Consider the following 20,613-nt stretch of genomic DNA (forward strand, 5'->3'; position numbering starts at 1 on the left):
CAAATCGGGTATAGGACAGCCTCTACTCTTATATGTATAGCCATAAAGGAATTGTGCCATTTGACAGGGGTTCCTATATCTGTTTACCGAATGAATCTACTGGCCCTAACTTGTTAGACGAACCTTTGAAAGGCTTCATAGTGACCCCTACCTACTCACCTTGGAAGTGTTTTGGGAGTAATTAACCTGGGCATATGGGTATCACGACTCACAGTGAAAGTGTACAATCTCTGCAGAGTGTAAAACTGGTATATCAGCCATGCTCATGGACACGAGCAGCCTTGGAACCCTTATGGAATAGATGAACACTAAGTATTATCTGTTTATGCTATTCATTATTCATGTTTACATTTGATCATGTGTTTTGCATTGGGAATTGAAATAACTTGTTGCTACTCTTAGGCTAAAATTGTGACAACTAAAAGCTGAATGCTGTTAAACCTGTGTCAAGCCATTTGAGCCTCATGAACCCCGTGTTACACTTGTTGAGTACGACATGTACTTACGCTTGTTTATTTTCATTATTTGGATAAAAATCCCAGATGGGTAACAGATGGCTATGGGTATGATGATTTCCCTGAGGACTACTAGACTTGTGATCAACTAGTTGACGTTCTTGTGAAATGGAGCTTCCGCGAGAGATCTTTTATTATTTTTGCTACATTTATGTGATAACTCTGTCTTGTTCGTGATGTAATAAATACTTGTGATGATACTATTCATAATTTGTCAGCTTATGTGTGTGACTGATCTCTGGACGCACATAAGATTTTGCACTCCATTTTATCCTTAAAATTGGGTGTGACAGGAGTTTTCTTTTGTTCCAAGAATTATAATGAGTCGTATTTGAGTAGAATTCATGTTTAGATTCTGGGTATAAATATTAGACCTTGGTTATTGTAAAAAAGGATGAACATTCAATCAATACAATCTTTCTGGCTTTCGCCATCACATTAGGAGTAGGAGTACTGTAGATCTCGATGAGTTCTTCAGTAAACAGGGTTGTATTGACTGATCGACCTCCAGCTTGCTTGTGAGTACCGTCACGACTTGTATCGTGCTTATAAAGCCGCATCAGTTGATTGATCTTTTATGTGCCACAATATAAGTTAGTTATCGATCTGTATCGTAGTTTGTAAGGCTACATCAGCTAATTGATCTCTTACGAATCATAATATAGATCAAAGTTATTGATCTTGTGTTGAATAACCTGTTATTTATTACAATATCACCCGTTATCGAATCTGCTAAGATTAGTAAGATTTTTCTTGTTGTTTTTGGTTGATTCACCAGTTATCGATCTTACTATAATTAATGTTTTATTAATTATAACAAAATCACTCGATTAAGATAGAGATAGATCGGCATCATATCATCTTAATTGGTCGTTCTTTGATCTGTTCACGTTTTAAACCTAATGATTGATGACTTAATTCCACTATATCGGTTGTTTTATCTCTATTGCAATCAGACATAGCATGCAACCAAAGACATGTTTTAATCTTGAATAAACTCACTAATTAATGAGATCTAATCTAATGACATTACCATAGCTGCTTCGATTCGGTCGAACTTCACTGGTAAGACTTTATATTAGAAATTATCGATTAGTGGTCTTGTTCATGATCAAGATATGTACTCTATTTGTTTGCTATGACTGCATCGGTTATTTTAGTCGATTTGCCTATACTCTCACGCATATAGCATGTTTGCATGAATCTATCAACATATAGATAGTTTTATAGATTCTTTGGCTTTAGTTTATTATCATTATCATAGCAGCATCGATCCGATCGAACCTCACTGTTGATGATAATAGATTAGACTCAAAACTGTTTGTAGATTCATCTATATTAGACAATTGATTTGTTCACATGTTATACTCTTTTCATCAAACTTATCGGCTAGACGCTTTATATCGATCATGTTCCATTTAACCAATGATGTATTCTTATATCGCTTCTTATGGATACAATGGATATCGACTATTTAGTCGATAGCCTCATTGAATCAGCTATCTAGCCGTATATTTGGAACTGTTTGGTGCAACATCGATAAGTTCCATCTTAAATTACTGATAAGTTTTTCTCTCCTTGTCAATTACAGGTCAAATTGACTGGCACGTTGTTGGGTTTTCAGAATCGGCGGGTTCTGTGTTGAAGCCAAGCATATCTCTGGTCTCGTTCCACTCAGATCTTCCGGCTTGCTGTGTGTTGATCATATCGCCATATTTTTGTGTCAACACTATGTAATCGCAAAAAAAAAAACTATCTATGTATATATATTATTATTTTGTCGTCTTACGATTTTGGCCCAGCAGTTCCACTCCATGCAACTCTTCCCTCACACACTCCAACCTAATCATGCATGCAGGATTGTGATGGTTATGGACTTGTGGTGCGTGCTTCACCGATTATCTTGCACTGCGATGTGTAATAATTCCCATAGCTTCAATCCACCCACCAGATTAAGGATATCTTTGCTAGAGCTTTAGTTCCTCCAAAAACAACTTTGGCTTTGGCTCATTTGAAAAAGCCATAAATCATGGCTCCTCATCTAACTAATATAAAGCGGCTCTGGCTTCTCTATAACTCCACTAGTGAAGCCGTCTTCTCCGCTGCTGTTTGGTACAGCACCTACATGAGCCGGAATCTAAACCCCTCCTGGTCCTGGAAGCATGCCAAACGGGCTCTGTAAGCATTGGATGCTAGAGAGCTTTGCCTACTTTCAACAAGCAGATCATGCCATACTTTTTGCATCATCATATCCATTATTACAGATATAATGCTGGATTTGTCCCCACTTTAATTAACTTCAATTGGAATATCAAATCTAGTGCTAGTAGTACCATCCATACTTGATTTGATTTGACCGGGTTGGTGTGCATCCATCAGGGATTTCTTGTTTGGTTGTTGAAGCGTGGATGCGCATCAGTTTAACTTTCTAGCAATTAATCAGTGCTACAATTTCAACTACACACAGGTTCCAAATGTGAAGTTGGCGTAGAGTCCTAATTGATTTATTGTCCCGAACTCATGATCATAATGAATCAGATATTAGAGTCCTAAATGATTTAATTTCCTGTGACCCTAACACATAACACATGCTCATACGAGTTCGAACAACCCATGTTAAAGAGTATGATTCAAAAACATATTAAAACATATGATGCATGTTATAAATTATGTTGCAATACACGGGCATGTTTGTTAATATATTACAAAGTATGTATACACTTGTCATGTCAGAAAATGAACAAAGAAATATTGTGTGCATTTTCACGAGGCGGTGAGAAAGAAACGCCAGGCCGAAGTTTGTACTGCCGTCACGAGCTTGATCCCAAGTTATGAGGTTGCTCATATTTTTCCGCGCAGAGGCTCGTTTCCCCCAAGCCCCGAAAGATTGGGAGCTAGGATTGAGAGTTATTGGAGATGTGTTTTTTCAATCTTGTCAAACTTAGATTGAGAGCGTGTTTTGGGAACTCTTGGAGATACTGATAAAGACAATACGTGCTTTTCTATGGAGTAGCTATAACAACGAATGGTGTGATCTGGCCAGAGTGGTTGCCCCCGCACTACTACAGAATTAGACATCACTGTCGGCCTCGTCACTGCCAGATTTTAAGAAACCGACAGTAATAGCCCATCACTGCCGGTTTTTTTGCTAAAACCGGCAGTGATAGGACCAACCGACACTGATATTCGGGTATTCACTATCGGTTCATATCACTGTCAGTTTTAGTCAAGAACCAGCAATGATATTGGGTCATCACTACCGGTTTTAGCCAAGAACCGACACTGATACTATCACTATCGGTTCTTGGCTTGAACCAACAATGATATGCTGCAAGAAAACTTTACAAGTTTCTCATATGATGTCCGATGAAAACAAACTTTATACCAAAGTTGTAGTACTCGATGAGATCTACAGCTTTGTAGTTCAAACTTTTTTAATTTAAGATAGTTTGGATGTCCAAATATTTTCTTTTGAAATCATCTATCTAACAAAAATTACGTTTGATTTTTAAAATTTAAAATTTGAATTTTTCAAACAACCTTAGATGGAGAAACGCCCAAAATAAAAGTTGTAGATCTCAAAAAGTTATGCAACTTTGAAGTTGATAACTTTTTTATTTGAAACTATTTACTACTTCAAAGTGTTGTTTGATGTTAAATTTTGAAATTGTCGAAGAACTCTGATTTCTCTTTTTAATCTCTGGCCGAAACTTGTAATTAGTCTTTCTCCCTCATTTTAACTTCAAATTTGATGATTTTTTTCTAAAATTTTCTATAATCATGCTCTATCAATTTATTATGTTTTTACAGCTATTATTTTATTCATCTTTTCATGTGGCTGTGTTTTATCTGCTTGAATTTTGAATTTCAAAAAATGGTAAGTTCAAACGTTATTTTAGAACACTAAATGATTTCAGCTGAAAAAGTCATGAACATAGAAGTTGTAGAATTTATCAAGATCTATAACTTTTATTTTGGTCATTTCTTCATCCAATAAAGTGGTAGTAACATTGTTCATAAAATTTATATATCTCTCTTATAGTTTCATAAACTATAAGAGGGATATGTAACATTTATGAACAATGTTACTACCACTATGTCGGATGAATAAATGATCAAATAACAAAAATAAAAGTTGTAGATCTCGGAATGTTATAAAACTATGTAGTTGACAACTTTTTTATTTGAAATCATCTTGTCCGGCAAAACTAAGTTTGAATTTCTAAAATTTGAAATTCAAATTTTGTAAACAACCTCGGATGGAGAAACTACCAAAATGAAAGTTGTTGATCCCAAAAAAATATGAAACTTTGTAGTTGACAACTTTTTTATTTGAAATAATCTTGTTAAGGAAAACTACGTTTGAATTTTCAAAAATTTAAAATTTGAATTTTTTAAATGACCTCGGATGGATAAACAACAAAAACAAAAGTTGTAGATCTCAAAAAGTTATGAAACTTTGTAGTTGATAACTTTTTGATTTGAAATCATTTTGTCATGGAAAACTACGTTTTGAATTTGTCAAATTTGAAATTTAAATTTTGTAAACGACCACGGATGAAGAAATTACCAAAATAAAAGTTGTAGATCTCGAAAAGTTATAAAACTTTGTTATTGACAATTTTTTCATTTAGATTCGTTTATAGTCCCAAATACTTATTTTAAAATCAGATGAACATAAAATGGCTAGAACGAAAATCTCATTTGGACACAACAGCTTGCAGGTGGAGTGGCTAGGGGCCGAAGACGCGTAGCAGGAGGTCAGAGGTTTGAGCGCCGGTGTCCGTGAAACACGTGTTTTTCGCGCGAAAAATCTTGTGACCTGTGACTTGCGACACGAGACTGTGTGGCTGTCCAGTGGGGCTTCTCCTAGTATTAAAATATTTTTTTCCTATTTTTCAGTGTATTTTTTGGCTTTCCTAAAAACCACATCAGTGTCGGTTTAAAAAAACCGACAGTGATGTGAATCCCCCATCACTGCCAGTAGTGAAAGGAGATTTTGAACCGACAATGATGTAGTTTTTCTAGGGTAGTGCCGGATCTAGTTATGTAGGAGCTATTAGCTAGCATGGTCGACAACCTTTGTCAAATGAGAGGTATAGAATGGAACTTCGTATACTTCGCCTAGTATACTGGAACTCCTCTTGATGCAACTTTTGCCTCTCAAACAGTGAAACAGAATAAAACGCATAAGGGGGTGTTTGGTTTCCTGGACTAAATTTTAGTCCATGTCACATCGGATGTTTGGATGCTATTTAGGAGAACTAAATATGAGTTAATTATAAAACTAATTACACAGATAGAGGCTAATTTACGAGACGAATTTATTAAGCCTAATTAATCCACCATTAGCACATATTTACTGTAGCACAACATTGTCAAATCATGGACTAATTAGGCTTAAAAAATTCGTCTCGCAAATTAGCCACAATCTGTGCAATTAGTTATTTTTTTCGTCTATATTTAATACTTCATGCATGTGTCCAAACATCCGATGGGACAGGAACTAAAATTTAGTAACCAAACACCCCCTAACACTGCCACCAAACACACAAGAAGATTCTTTACCAGCTTTACCATAAAGACGAGACTACGATTGACACAAGAATCACAGGTTGCCCCCTCACCAGCTAGCTTCTCCTTCATTCCTTTGTGTGAACCAGGTCTGTTTGGCAGGGCTCCTTCCTGGCTCCGATTCAGGCCTATTTTATAAACGTTTTCCTGGAGGTGCTATTTTTCAGTAAAAACCAGAGAAGTCGGAGCTATTTTAAAGGAGCCACAAATTGAGGCTCCTTTAAAACGGCTCTGGCTCCTCTGGAGGAGTCACTTAAGAGGAGTCGTGCCGAACACAATATACAGAGGGGGGCTTAGAGTCCGGAGCAGAGCTATTAGAAAATGTACATGGGAAACAACTAAGAACTATTCCCTCTTTTTTTTGCAGCACTTCTCAACTTTGGTCAATCTCGTAAGCTCATACGCCAGATGTGAGGAGCTTCTCGGGCTTCTTCCTTCCCCTTGTGGCCGCCTCTCATTCGGCCTAGTGCGGATGCACCTCCTTCCCATCGGCCGACCTCCGACCACTCTTTGGCTAGCGCCACTTCCTCCCCCATTGCCTCCCCTTATGTGGAATCCCCTCCCCTTCAGTCATGCGCCTCATCCTCTGCCACTGACGCCTCCTCTTTGGGGACGTGCGGACCGCCTTCCTCCGCACCACCTTCGACCCTCCTCCACCAAAGTCCCCTTTACTCCTCCGCCACCTCCCCCTCCGGCCAGTGTCCCCTCTGCCACCGCTAATGCCTCCCCATCGATCGATGCCCCATCCTTTTGCCACTAATGCATCCTCTTCGTACCCGTGTGGACACGCCTCCGTCCCCACCACCTGGCCTCTACCTAGTGCCCCCTTCGCTGCCGCTATCTCCTCTTCGGCTAGCGCCTCTCCATCACCGCTAACACCTCCCCCTTCAGTCGGCACCCCCTCCTCCTTTACCACCCTCTGCTCTTGAGGCTGCCGCCCACAAGTTGTCCTTCATCTCCATCACTGTGATCCATGAGATCGGCCATGGAAGCTGGCATGTGAATAGAAGAAAAGCTACTTACAAAACGATTAGTTTTTTTTTTTTTTTTTTTTGCTCGAGCTTTTTGTAGTAAGTGTGGTTGTTGTGGGAAGCCGGTGAAAACGGGCTCTTTTTTAAGTTAAGCGGTTTTAATTTTCCAAACAGGGCAAGCTGGGTTCTATGGATTAGCTAGAGCTTTTATTAGCCGCTAGCTAGCAACTTATCTCAGTCAATTCAAGAAAGGGCTTAATTAAGGCATGTGTTGTGGTGCGTATCAAAAGAGATTTCCATACCCATGAATGCAGATAAAAAGGCGAGGATGCTTGCTTGTTAATGTCAAAGATGTGTATACCTGCCGATAGTGAAGGACGGGTAAGGATTTTTGGAAAAACTGGAGGAATATGGATTACCATGCAGGGGGAGGGGGTAGCTGGACGCTGGTGCCTCCTCCTCCTGCTGCTGGTGCTGATGACGCAACGGACGGATGCAGACGCGACAATGCCCCGGTGCGGCGTTGTCGACCAGCGACTGTAAAGATGGCATCGGGGCCTGATATCTGATACCCGATGGGTATTTGATCTATTAGGGGACAGGGATGAGATCATATTTTTACCCGCGGGTATCTAAATGGGTAAGAATCCATCCCCGACGGGTATAGCGGCTATGGGAATGTTCCCTGTTTACTCGTCCCTGTTACCTGTTGAAGAACCCGACTATTTGAGCTGTCATACGAGTATTAGGCCCAAAGAAGCTTAACATAGGTATTCTCTATAGCGGAAAAGAGAACGGTCCGGCGATACCCAACGGTACATCCAGTTGCCATCCTTACGCGACCGCACCACCCGCCGCGTCTCCTGCAGTAATCTGAAACCAAAAACGCTGCAAGCCTGCACAACACCGTCGCCGACTGCCTTTTTATTAATTTCGTTCCCAAATGACTGGTGCCCAAATGCCGACTGCCTTTTTCCGAACCAGGAAAAAGAATATTATATATGTGATATTATATATATATGATATATAAAAGAAAAGGGAGCTCCACGTTCTACGTTGAAAAAAATAGGCTTTGCATGTGTTTTTTTTGTTCGACCGTACGAGGAGCTCGCTCTCACGTTGCCCGATGACGACTCCAATATTTTCAACGCATTTTTTTTCTTTTTAGGGTGTGTTTAGTTGGAGAGTTGAAAATTTTTTGGTGTCACATCGTCGGAAGGATGTCGGGAGTGGTTTTTGGATACTAATAAAAAAACAAATTATAGAACCCATCAGAAAACTGCGAGACGAATCTAATGATACTAATTAATCGGTTATTAGCACATGTGGGTTAGTGTAGCACTTAAGGCTTTTTATGGACTAATTAGGCTTAAAAGTTTCGTCTCGCGATTTCGTCGAGAACTATGCAATTAGTTTTTTTTTCGTCTATATTTAGTACTCCATGCATATGTCAAACATGCTCTTTTACTGTCGTAGGTAAAAAATTTTGGAAACTAAAGGGTCCAGTAATAAGTAGGAGTACCGCTGGGGGAAGACAAAGAGAGAGAAGCGCAGCCGCAGCAGCGTCAGCGCCCGTGGTGCGGACGAGCGAGAGAGAGAGAGGCTGACGAGGTGGGCCCGTGCGGGCCTTGACCAATCGGAGTTCGACAGCAGCCTGCCCGCAAACCCACAGTCCCCCTCCTCCACCCCCGATCGGTAGGCCGGATCCCTCTCCACATCCCACATTCTCTTTAAAGATACCTTCACATCCCTCTCCGCCTCACCTCGCTGGCGGCCGCTGCCAGTTGCCGCCGCCGCAGCATCGATCGGAAGAGAAAGCAAGCGGGGACGAGGCAGCAGATCGGAGCAAGCAGCAGGCAGGCAGGCGACGATGGGGCGCGGCAAGGTGCAGCTGAAGCGGATAGAGAACAAGATAAACCGGCAGGTGACCTTCTCCAAGCGCCGGAACGGGCTGCTCAAGAAGGCGCACGAGATCTCCGTCCTCTGCGACGCCGAGGTCGCCGTCATCGTCTTCTCCCCCAAGGGCAAGCTCTATGAGTACGCCACAGACTCCCGGTACGACACCATCTCTCTTGCTCACATCGTACATCGATCCTGCTCCTTCCCCCGCCGGCCCGCCCGCCGCCGTCCAATTCATCATCCTCTCTTGCTTGTTCATCTCTTCCTTCATTCCTTATTTGCTTCGCAAGTTCCATATATTAATTCCTGTGTGTTTGTTGAATTGAATACTTGTCTGTCTGTCAGTACGGTCCATTCGTTCGTCATCAGTTGATCTTTCTGCTGTGCTGTGCTCGTGCTGCTGTTGTTGTGTGTATGCCTACGCCATGCCGCCGCCAACCTGCTGCTGGCTGTGGTCTCCTCTCTCGTTGCCCTTTTTGGCTTCCAGCTGCCGATTCCCGGCCCGAAAGCTCCTGCCGCGCTTGCCGTTTTTGGCCACCATGGCCTGCTGTCTGGTCCACGCCTGCCTCCCCAGTTTCATCGTCAGTTCGCTGGCAGCAGCCTGCTGGTTGTGCTGCCTTATTTGCTTTCTTTCTATTTCTAATAGTGCTACAGCCGATCATTTCATGCTGATCTGCTAGCTGCTTCCTTGTTTTGGGAAATCTCGCCCGCCATTAAAAGCTCAATAGTTCCTCATATGTTGTTACCTTGCCTGCGCCAGGCGCTCTCTTGTAATCCAGCCTTTTCAGCTTTTTTTTAGCTGAAACAGTATTTTTTTCTCAAAATAAATCAGTCGAAATAGTATTTCAATTTATTTTTTCAGCGAACCGAACGGACTTGTTCCCTGCAACTTACAGATGCATACCCTTTCCTTTTTGGGATTGGTGACTCCACTCCTTTCGTTTTACTAATTCCTTGTTTTATAAGCTTTTGCTTTTATCTGATTATTAGATTACATCACGCAATCAGATCTGGCTTCCTCATCTTAATCTTAATCTTATACTGCAAAGTCTTTTCCGTTTGTTCATCGTTCCTGTCGCCCGATTTGTACTTCACATGCGTATTTTATTTACTCCGGGATTCCGAAAATCTTTCTTAATTAATCCGGGCCTCTTCGATTTCCGCTCCATCGTATAATTAATTAACCATCACTAATCACATGCACCCATTTTTTTCTAAACAAAAAAAAAGTATCACATGTTCCGAGGAGGTCGTCCCAATCAAGCATGCATGTAACTAATTTGCTGCCTAGAAACACGAGCTGCATGCAGAAGACCGTCTCCAACGAGCAAGGGACACCTAAAGCCAAAATGCATAGTAAGAGACCCGAAATCAGTCTCTAACAGCGTATTTATACGAGAGATCTATTTTAGATTGCTGAGAGGCACAACCTAAATATGGGCATCATCTCCCCTGAAAATTCATTTGCAGAAAGGATTATCTTTTAGGTCTTGTTGTTGGAGAAGAGGCCGAATAGTTATTGAACCATTTCTGTAGCGCTACCTAAAGGATGAATGAAGCTTTTATTTTAGGCGTTAGTTGTTGGAGATAGCCTAATTACTCTTCACTAGTTGGCAACAAAACTACTGCAAATAACGAGCCCCCCTCTCTGGAATTAATCTGAACGCCACAACACATGATTGAAGAGGGATATATAGGACTGGTTCTTCCTTATCTGATTCTTCGTCTTCTCCATTTCTTCTCTTGCATCCCTTTTCATGTTGTTTCAGCTTTACAAACCATCGTCTCTTTCACTTTCATCTGTGTTGTTCTTCATTGACCGTGAAAATGCTGTTTTTTTCTTCTGATGTGTGAAAAATTGAGTTTTTTCTTTGGATGTGTTCGTGATTTCTGATCCTCCGTTGACTAGTATATAGGGTTAAACCGTGGCGTGCCTTGTAAGCAATAAGTTCAGCAAATCTTGCTGTCTGCATCATATTTCACCCAAAAGTAATGGGTTTTTTACTCCTATGTTACAACAGTATTCGAGTTGTACTACAAACACTATATATGTGCATCTATCTGGATGTGCATCCGGTTTTTGTGGTGCTATATTCTAAAAATATAGTACTGATGACACGCTGATGAGTTTTGTTTCTTCACTTTCCTTTTCACCCCTCAATGTTCTCTTCACATCAAGTTCTACTCAATTTCCTGGCTTTTATAGCATTTCTATGACACGCTGCCAAGGGTAAAAATGCAATAGTGCTTCATCGTCTACATCATTATATTCTTTGCATGCACTTTTATTAGAAAAGTTGTATGGACGTGTTACACATTCATGGAGGTAATTGCTATTTGTGTAATTGAGCAGCAGATCATTTTCTGCCTTCTTAGCTAGCCAGGGTCAGTTGAAACTACAGCTAGTAGTTTCAGTAACACAGCTAGTGGTGTATTCATAAAGCTTTTGTTTGACTCAGTTTTGTAGTAGAACTGGTTGGGAACTCAGTAAGCCATTTAACCTCCATGTACCATAGTTTTCAAGGCGTCGCCTAGGCGACGCCTAGGCATCCAGGCGTACCCAGCTCGCCTGGGAAACAATGGCGCCTTGTGGCCTAGGCGTCACCTAACCGCCTTTTAAACTATGCCATGTACATGATGTCTGCATATAGGAGTTTGTATTCTACATTTTCCTCCTTTTAACACTTTTATTATTAAAAGTCATTCAACTACTACTAAAATAAGTGCCTTGCCGTCAGTCTCCAGATCAAACTTGTTGATAGGGCTTAGCTCAGATGGAATGCATCATTACTTGCCTTACTGTACTGGCTAAACCAATATCACATGCACTGTGCGCTTCTTCAAGCATTCCACATCCACACATACCTAATATCCCTGACTTAATGATACAACATGCATTGTTTGTAATTACTGATTAGGTTTCTTAACATAACATCATATAAAAGAAGCTCTATTACCAGGATGTTATGCTGGTTGCAAAGTAAACTAGGTCTGTACTGGTGCTGTTTAAATAAATAATTAAAATCTTGTAAACCCAAATTGTACTTTCAGATCTGAAATTTTTAAGATAAGACAAAAGTAAATGGCAATTAACTTGAGGCATAACTTTTTTGAATTTCCATGTTAGCTTGTCTTTACTTTTGAAGATACTGGACATTGGCTTACTTGTTGGATTGCATGTAAGCATGCATCATGGTTGCTTCACAAAATTTTGTTGACGCTGAGTACATTTCTCTATTGCAATGCAAGATAGGTGATGATATAGTACTTGCATGTTTGTGCTTTCTTGCATGATTGCTTTTCCAAAGAGGAACATGCCCTCAAAATTTACTTATCCCTTGCAATGATCTCTCGTTTAATGCATAAACCAATCACTAGATTATTTCAAGGACTTCCAGATAAATGATTTGACATTTTTTTCCCTTTTTTGCAGCATGGACAAAATTCTTGAACGTTATGAGCGATATTCCTATGCTGAAAAGGCTCTTATTTCAGCTGAATCTGAAAGCGAGGTAAGATCACAGGTTGTGAAATTTGAGATGCACCTTAGTTTGTTTCATGTGCCAAGCCACCAATGCTTCATTATTATCCTACGCTTTGTATGAGTAAGATCGCTCGCATATGTCAATATATATGAAAATTTTCTGTTTCTGTTTTTTGAACAAAACAATAAGCTTCATTCAAACAGTTTAACCTAATTAAAGGTTGTAGGATATTAGGGTGGCCTTATATTTTATGTTAAATACTGTCAACTGGACCTTTGAACGTTCACATATATGTAAGAGGATATGCCTAATTACCTGGACTCATCTTATGGTCAAAATAGCATATGCAAATAAGAACAACTAGACGTGGTTCTGTTATACCTTTTTTTCCAAGCTTGCAAAAACCACGTGGTGGGTGGATCCCAACTTTGGGAAAGTGTGTACATGATGCCACAGCATCATTACATTCTGTCCATTTGAAGTCTTGACTCTTGACAGAACCTGGTAACTCATTTGAATGTCAAATGATATTAAATTCATTTACTGTGTATTTTTTTTTACAGATTTCTATACTAATTAAGTTATTCCTTGACTGCCTGTAGCTGCATTATTCTAAACTTGTGTTGCTGTATCTATGAACTTACTACAAAGTGATAACAATGTCTTACAGTCATAGCACAAAAGAAGGGACTTGTTACTTGGGAGTTGGGACTTTTTTTTTCTGGCCTTTGAACTCAAATGCGCTTGTGTGTATGTGGGCATAACTAAAGCTTTTCTATTTTTTTTAATCATCAATCATGTATATTTGGATAAATACTAGTGCTGTAATTTTAAATGTACAGTCATCAAATTTCGAAGTTAAATGTGTTCCACCTTCAGTGATAACTATGACTCTTTATAAGACTGCTAATGTAAGTCACGCCTCTAAAAATCTATGTCCACTGGCTTCATGTATGGTGTATGTTTTATGTCATTTGATGGGGAAAATGCAGAAACAAATCAAAATTGTCATGTTTTAGCATGCTGAAGCAAGTCAAAACATAGCAAGGGATGCTAGTACTATGTTTTATTGGAGTTCAACATGTGTCACTAATCTTCTTGGCCTATCCAAAGGGGTACAATGTTGCAAACATTATAACCTTACTATGATGCTGCTATCTTTTCTGAGTTGCTATTGCTCTATATATTAATTTTTGGTTCTTGATCACTTCCTCTGTATAGCAAAATAAAGGGAATATCATGTTACAGATTTGTAGTCTAAAATATTTTTAAAAATTGTCTACCTTATGTTAACTTGATATATATTCCCCATTTTAAAAGAGTATTTCTATGTCTTCACATATGAACTAATTACAAAGACACATTTATCAGAGTTTTTTTTCCTTTTCCCATTCTCAATGTTGATTCATAGGTCTTGTTGCATATATAGGTGGAAATAATAACTTGAACTGTCTTGCAGCATAGGATTATGTTACTTTTGTCGAATGTAAATTTACATAGGAGTAGAGGAGCCTAATGATATGCCCTGCATTTCCTTCCAGACTGATCTTTGCTTATGCTTAACTAGGAAGAAATTGGGAAAACGGTGTTTTTGCCCCTGTCCAGAAGTTCAATTGTGATTTTACCCTTATTTTTTCAACTTTGTGATTTTACCCCTGTTATTTTGAAACGAAGGAGCAGTTTGCCCCTGGTTTGGATGCCCGTTATTTAGAGGCTGATTAAACGATTAAAAAAACAAAAAAAAATCAGATGCGAAATGACTGAAATACCCTTATCACAGTTATCCCATCCGCACGGGCAAAAACACCGTTTTCCCTACTTTTTTTTCTCCCTGCAGTCCGCAGGCAGCATGTGCGTGGCTTCCTTCCTCTTCATTCTTATCCGCTCATTCTCTTCGTTGCTATCTGCTCGCGACTTACGCGAAAGCTCCATGCGGACAGAAGACCGGCGACTGCGCCTCGGCGGCCAAGCACCGTCGCGGCCGCGCGCCCCTGCACTCACCGGCCATGGCGCTCCGGCAACCCCGCGCCCGCGCAACAGCGGCCCTCGGAGACCTCGCCTGCCAGTCATGGCGCTCCGGCAACCCCGCATCGGCGCGACGGTGGCCCTCGCGACCCCACGCTCACAAATACCAATGGGGCAAATCCGCCCTATTTGGCAGGGCGCGCGACATCGACGGGGGAGGCACGGCCTGAGGGCTCACGGTGCGGCGGGCGCTGCGGTGGGTGTGGTGGCTGCGACGGGGGCGTGGCTGGGCGGGCATGGCGGCCATGCGAGATCGCGGTGCGGCGAGTGCCGCTGGGCGGGCGCAGCAAGGCATGTGGTGCGGTGGGTGCAGTGGCCACGTCGGGGGCGCGGCTGGGCGAGCGCTGCGGCCGTGCGAGTTCACGGCGCGGCGGGTGCCGCGGCATGGCCGACGGGCGCGCTTTGCGGTGGGTGCGCAGGCGCACAGCTGGGCGGGCGCGGCAAGGTAGGCGCTGCGGTGGGTGCGGCGGCCGCGTCGGGGGCCTGGCTCGGCGGGCGTTGCGGCCGTGCGAGCTCGCGGCGCGGCGGGTGCCGTTGGGCGGGCGTCGCGGCATGGCCGGCGGGCACGCTGCGCGGCGGGTGCGCAGGCGCGTAGCTCCCTCTCTTACGTCTGCCTCTCGCCACCGCTTTGCTTGCTCGCTCTCCTTCTCCGCCCTCACCGAAGCCGCCGCCGTCACTGCGCTTTTCCTCTGCTCTACCCTCTCTCCCTCTCTACTCCACCCCACCGGACCGACGCCAGCGCACAGCTGCTCCGCTCGCTCTCTCTCTGCCTTGCTCCCTCCTCTCTCCCTTTCCTCTCTCCCTCTCTCTCACACTTTCTCTCTGCCTCTCCCGCGACCGAGCCAACAGGGGGATGAGGACGGACTGAGGTCGTTCGCCCTAGGCCACGTCGCCTTGGGCAATGGACATGCGACACCTCACCTTCGGGTCCCGCCTATCATTGGTACAAAGACCCACCCCCTCTCTCTTTCTCTCTCTGTAGACCCGGTCTTCGTAGACCAAAGGGAGAAAGAGGATAGGTCTATAGATCAGTGCACAGGCACAGTGCCGGTCAGCTCTGACTGGCCACACGCATCAGACTCTAAGCCATAGGGAAAATGCTATGTGCACACAGGGAAAAAAGTCTAATTACAAATTAGAGTAAAATCACAATTAGGCATAACAATCAGGGGCAAAATCGCATGGGCATTCATGTCCTTTTGTACAAAGTTTAACACCGTTAGGGGTGGATAACGGAGCAGGGGCAAACTGGTGCTTCGTTTTGAAATCATAGGGGTAAATTCACAAAGTAAAAAAAACAGAGGCAAAATCATAATTTCGATTCAAAACAAGGGTACAAACGCAAGAGCCCCGAAGAAATTTGTGTATTATGATAATCATCAGGCTGTCTCGCTGCCTAAGACTGACACAATGATATGATCTGAATTTTATATCTAGCTTTAATCCGTCTAGATGCTTGTGATATATGCTATCAGAAATCAGGTTCCTCATTTTCCTTCTCATTTACAATGTCAATATGATGCCCCTTCATTAAAAAAAAATCATCATAAATTCTTTAAACTAGTCATCTTGTGATTTTCTTTACTTTAGTCCACATCAACAAATCCTGGAATTATTATTGCTTTTGGCAATACTGTGATGACAATTTTGTCTATAAAAAAATAGAATGATTATGTTTATAGATGATAATAATTATTCTGTTGATGACCCTTATTTGCACTTAAATGTCCATTCTGTTCTTATTTCTCATTTTGTCTCATGTGCTTCTGCGGTGGAAACATTGTTTTTATGAGTCAAAATGTAATTATTAATTTTGTACATACTTTTCATATCTGCTCTTCTTGTACTGTTAATACGATCATATGAAATTGTCTATTTCGTATGCTTATGAGAATGCAAGTGCTAATGTGTTTCAATGCACTGATTAAGATAAGCATATGGTAAAGCTGAATTCCTGAAAGCACTGTCTACCTGTCAGCTCTTATCTTTAATTTTCAAAACTGATGTTAATTAGGTGAGACCAGTGGCCAAACTTATGTTCAGTTAAAGAAAACCTTTACTAGCATACATACGTTTGTTTCTCACTGTCCCCAGGTCATCCATTATTTGCTAATTCCTAAAGCAGTTCTGACAGAATTTATTTTCCTATTCAGGGAAACTGGTGCCACGAATACAGGAAACTGAAGGCCAAAATTGAGACCATACAAAAATGCCATAAGTAATAACTTTGATGGTGATTTGGATTTTGAATAATTTGGAACTAGTATCATCCTGTTACTGTACTTCTCCTAAACAAACTATCTTGTGTAGTATGCATATAGGCCGTGCAAGAAAAAATAATCTGTGTGTCTTGCAGGCACCTGATGGGAGAGGATCTAGAGTCTTTGAATCCCAAAGAGCTCCAACAACTAGAGCAGCAGCTGGAGAGCTCACTGAAGCACATCAGATCAAGAAAGGTAGTAACAGTAGTTTTGTTTAATTTATAACCTGGAATCTCTTCTTTTGTTCACTGTATAGCCAATGTTTGTGTTGCTGCTGTAAAATTGGGTATGTATTGGCTACTGACAACCTGATCCATGTCTGGATGTGCAGAGCCACCTTATGGCCGAGTCTATTTCTGAGCTACAGAAGAAGGTAATCAAAGCTGAAAAACTTTCATGGCAGTTGCACACAGGCTTACAAAAAAAAAAAGTGAGATCGAGGAACTAGGTGGTCTTTTGTTAAGAAGAAAATATGCACCCAAAATTTAGTCCAAGACGGGACTTAACCTGGATGATTGGGTGCATTGCTACACCTCTCATCCAACTAGTTGAGCTAGGGTCAGCGGCGGATCTGCCAGGGGGGCTGGGGGGAGCTCGGGCCCCCCTAGCGTGGTTGAGCTTGTGGAGCCCCCCTCAACCCTTCCTAAATTTTTCTGTCATTGGAGGATGAAAAGAAGGAGCTTGAGCGTAGCTGAGGTTGAAGATGATGTTGGAGCGTTGAGCTGAGCTTGATGCCTTTGTCCACGTGTGAACTTAAACCCCCCCTAGATTTTCATCCTAGATCCGCCACTTGCTAGGGTCACTTCCTATAGGCTTACAAAACAAAACAGCAATGAAGTGGCCATTTACCCGCTGATGATTTGTGGCTTAGAAATTAGAATGTTCTGCATCTGAACAGCCATCACAGTAAATTGTTCGTGCAGAAATGACTGTTGGTACTGTTGTGTTGTGCAGGAGAGGTCATTGCAGGAGGAGAACAAGGCTCTACAGAAGGAAGTATGCTGCCAGATACTGCACCATTTGCATTGTCAACAGTCAACAGAAGGGTTTGATGTATCTCCTCTTTTGTGTAGCTTGCGGAGAGGCAGAAGGCGGCCGCGAGCAGGCGGCAGCAGCAGCAGCAGCAGGTGCAGTGGGACCAGCAGACACAGACCCAGGCACAGACAAGCTCATCATCATCCTCCTTCATGATGAGGCAGGATCAGCAGGGACTGCCGCCTCCACAAAACATCTGGTACACTTCTATGCTCACTTCTACTAGGCCTTGCCTCAACTGGTCAACGCCATCTCATGCCTGCTGGTGTTGTATGCATGCATCAGCTTCCCGCCGTTGACGATCGGAGAGAGAGGTGAAGAGGTGGCTGCGGCGGCGCAGCAGCAGCAGCCACCGCCAGGGCAGGCGCAGCTCCGCATCGCGGGTCTGCCGCCATGGATGCTGAGCCACCTCAATGCATAAGCAGAGGGCGATAGCTCATCGACCTCTCTCGTCATGAATCATGACGAACGAGTACCATATGGTTGCCGTGCCTGTCCCATTGATTGCGAGCAATGGCGTGCTCCTGCAAGTGATTGCTCACCGATGATTGAAACCCTAGCATAAGTTCATGGCAGCAGCAATTAAGCTAAACTATTGTTATGTTTGCAAGAAAGGGTAACCCGCTGTGTAATCTAGTCTCCAACTAGCATGTATACGTACCAACTGAGATGCATGCATGCGTATATCAGCATATGCTTTATTACTGGTCAGTTACCCTTGAATCTAGTGCTTTTGGTGAGAGGGTGCGGTTTACTTTAAACATGGTTTGTGACTTTGTGTAAATATTATTAATTAATTTCGACTTCTAGTAAGTAAATTAATTAATGGGAGGATGAATAAAGCCGCGCTCTTGCATTGTGCTGCAGATGGAGTGATGGTATATGTGACCACGAGGCAGGAGCCCTCATTTTTTATATAAATAGATACATATGATGAAGTTTTGGACCTGCACATGATTTATATTAAGAAAATACGTATATTGGCCTGGGGATTTCGTGGTAGATGGTGCCATGCAGCATGTGGCTGCTTAGATAACTGGAAATTTTTGGCATGTTCGTAACTGGATGTAGGATGGTAGGGAGCTTGCTTTCCATGAGCATACAAATATGATTCATGTTACTGTGCATATGATGTGACACTAGCAATGTCGGTGCCATCGATATGTTCCTTTCTCTTTTTGGTTGCTACCGCACATGCATGTGTAATGTGTTGTCTCAGCAAAGGGAAAACTGGTATAATGACATGATGTCCTCTCCGTGTTAGGGTTTCAGATCCAGCCAGTAACAACCACAAAGTCAAATTTAGCTTGATTGATAGTAATGCTTAAAACCCACATGCTGTTTTTCTTCTTAAAAAATAGAGTTTTTTTCCCCTATTTTAAGGTGCCATTTTCTGTTATTCTCTTAGACCCATCTTCCAGCTTACACTACTACTCTAGATGATGTAAAACATAGTTTAAACATAGTTCCTGGCATATGTTGATTTAAAAATAAAAAATTGAAAATCTTGGGCGACTAGATTCATATTTGAAGGCACTCTAGATGATGTTGGTTTTATAGCAATTGATAAGTAATATCTCACGAAACATGAATCTGAATTTTGTTTTTTCAAATTTTATTCTTGACTGCTATAGATTCTTTGTATCCTTTAGTTAAGTTAAAACTCTTCTACTTATTGTATCTTTCATTAACTCTCTTTTTTGCACTTTAAAAATAAGGATTCTAGGTTGTAGAGTATATTTTTAAATATAAGTTATAGAGCTTGAAGTTAGATCTCGGACGAGGTAGCAGTGCGTTGGAATTTAATACTTAAGCCTTATAACGATCCACTTTTTACTCTAGAGTAATCTCAAAGGGCCTCGAAAATACAACCATCTATGGTCTCCCACAATTCTTAAGATGATTGAATTTTTCTATCAAGAAAATTATATGTGCAATTCACTACTACAGAAAAACTTAACTGAAACGTTTGGTTTTGGGCTCAGAGGCAGGAAGGCCGGTTGCCCGCCTCCGTTATTTGGTGGCCAGGCAGCCGGCCCAGCGTCCGCCTCGATTAAGACTTAACGGAGGCGGACAACTTAACGCGCCCGCCTCGGTTAATCAAACGCAACCATCTTGGTTAATACACTAGTAGAGAAACGACCTTTGATCCACTTCGAAATTTGGCTGTAGTCCCGGTATTTTTCGCGCCCGGGACTAGAGAAACCTTTAGTCCCGGTTGGTAGCTCCAACCGGGACTAAAGGTCCCTACCCAACGGCTACTGCGGCAGGCTTTTGCTGCAGGGGACCTTTAGTCCCGGTTGGAGCTACCAACCGGGACTAAAGGTTAACTTTTACTTCCGGTTGGTCCCTCCAACCGGGAGTAAAAGTCTACTCCCGGCTGGAGGCTCCGTCCGAGATTAGAAAGGGACCTTTAGTTCCAGTTTCTGTCTCCAACCGGGACTAAAGGTCCCCTCCTATATAGCCCTTGTTCCTCTCCGAGCTCGAGCCACTTCGAGCTCAGTGTTCTTGCTTCATCGTCGGCCTCTCTTCTTCCTCATCACCGGTGTATCACAAGATTTCTTCCATTCCTCCATCGATTCTTCGGTTCTAAAGGTTACCAACTTTATACTCTCATGTTTCATCAGTAGCTTATTTCATTTTGTGGACTAGATATATATGGTTTTTTATGGTAGATTTTTTTTATTTGTAAGCCATTTAAGCTCAAGATCACTTTAAAGTTTGCGTATTTGGATGAAGGAAGGTTAAAGTAGTTATTCAAAACTAGTATTGAGTTTTCATTTCTAGCATGCATAGCACACTTCGTGGTTTAGAGATATAGAGAATTTTAGAGTTTTTTTAATTTTAT

General features: G+C 42.0%; 1 protein-coding gene across 1 annotated transcript; it reads left to right on the forward strand.

The window, feature by feature from the left end:
- Positions 1-8,787: 8,787 nt before the first annotated feature.
- On the forward strand, positions 8,788-18,609 carry LOC136541355 (MADS-box transcription factor 15-like). Its single transcript, XM_066533201.1, has 8 exons — positions 8,788-9,115; positions 12,393-12,471; positions 16,623-16,687; positions 16,826-16,925; positions 17,062-17,103; positions 17,685-17,726; positions 17,804-17,964; positions 18,051-18,609. Exons 1-8 carry the CDS (start codon positions 8,931-8,933, stop codon positions 18,184-18,186), a joined length of 810 nt encoding a protein of 269 aa, XP_066389298.1. The 5' UTR covers positions 8,788-8,930; the 3' UTR covers positions 18,187-18,609.
- Positions 18,610-20,613: the final 2,004 nt, after the last annotated feature.

The sequence above is a fragment of the Miscanthus floridulus genome, chromosome 3 (genome assembly GCF_019320115.1).
Source record: "Miscanthus floridulus cultivar M001 chromosome 3, ASM1932011v1, whole genome shotgun sequence".
NCBI classification, from domain to species: domain Eukaryota; kingdom Viridiplantae; phylum Streptophyta; class Magnoliopsida; order Poales; family Poaceae; genus Miscanthus; species Miscanthus floridulus.

Bases quoted from the DNA above. Each gene is read 5' to 3' on its own strand.
- LOC136541355 (XM_066533201.1), top strand. From the start codon at position 8,931: ATGGGGCGCGGCAAGGTGCAGCTGAAGCGGATAGAGAACAAGATAAAC. The intron at 9,116-12,392 runs GTACGACACCAT...CCTTTTTTGCAG, and splicing joins GAGTACGCCACAGACTCCCG to CATGGACAAAATTCTTGAAC. The intron at 17,104-17,684 runs GTAATCAAAGCT...TGTGTTGTGCAG, and splicing joins TTTCTGAGCTACAGAAGAAG to GAGAGGTCATTGCAGGAGGA.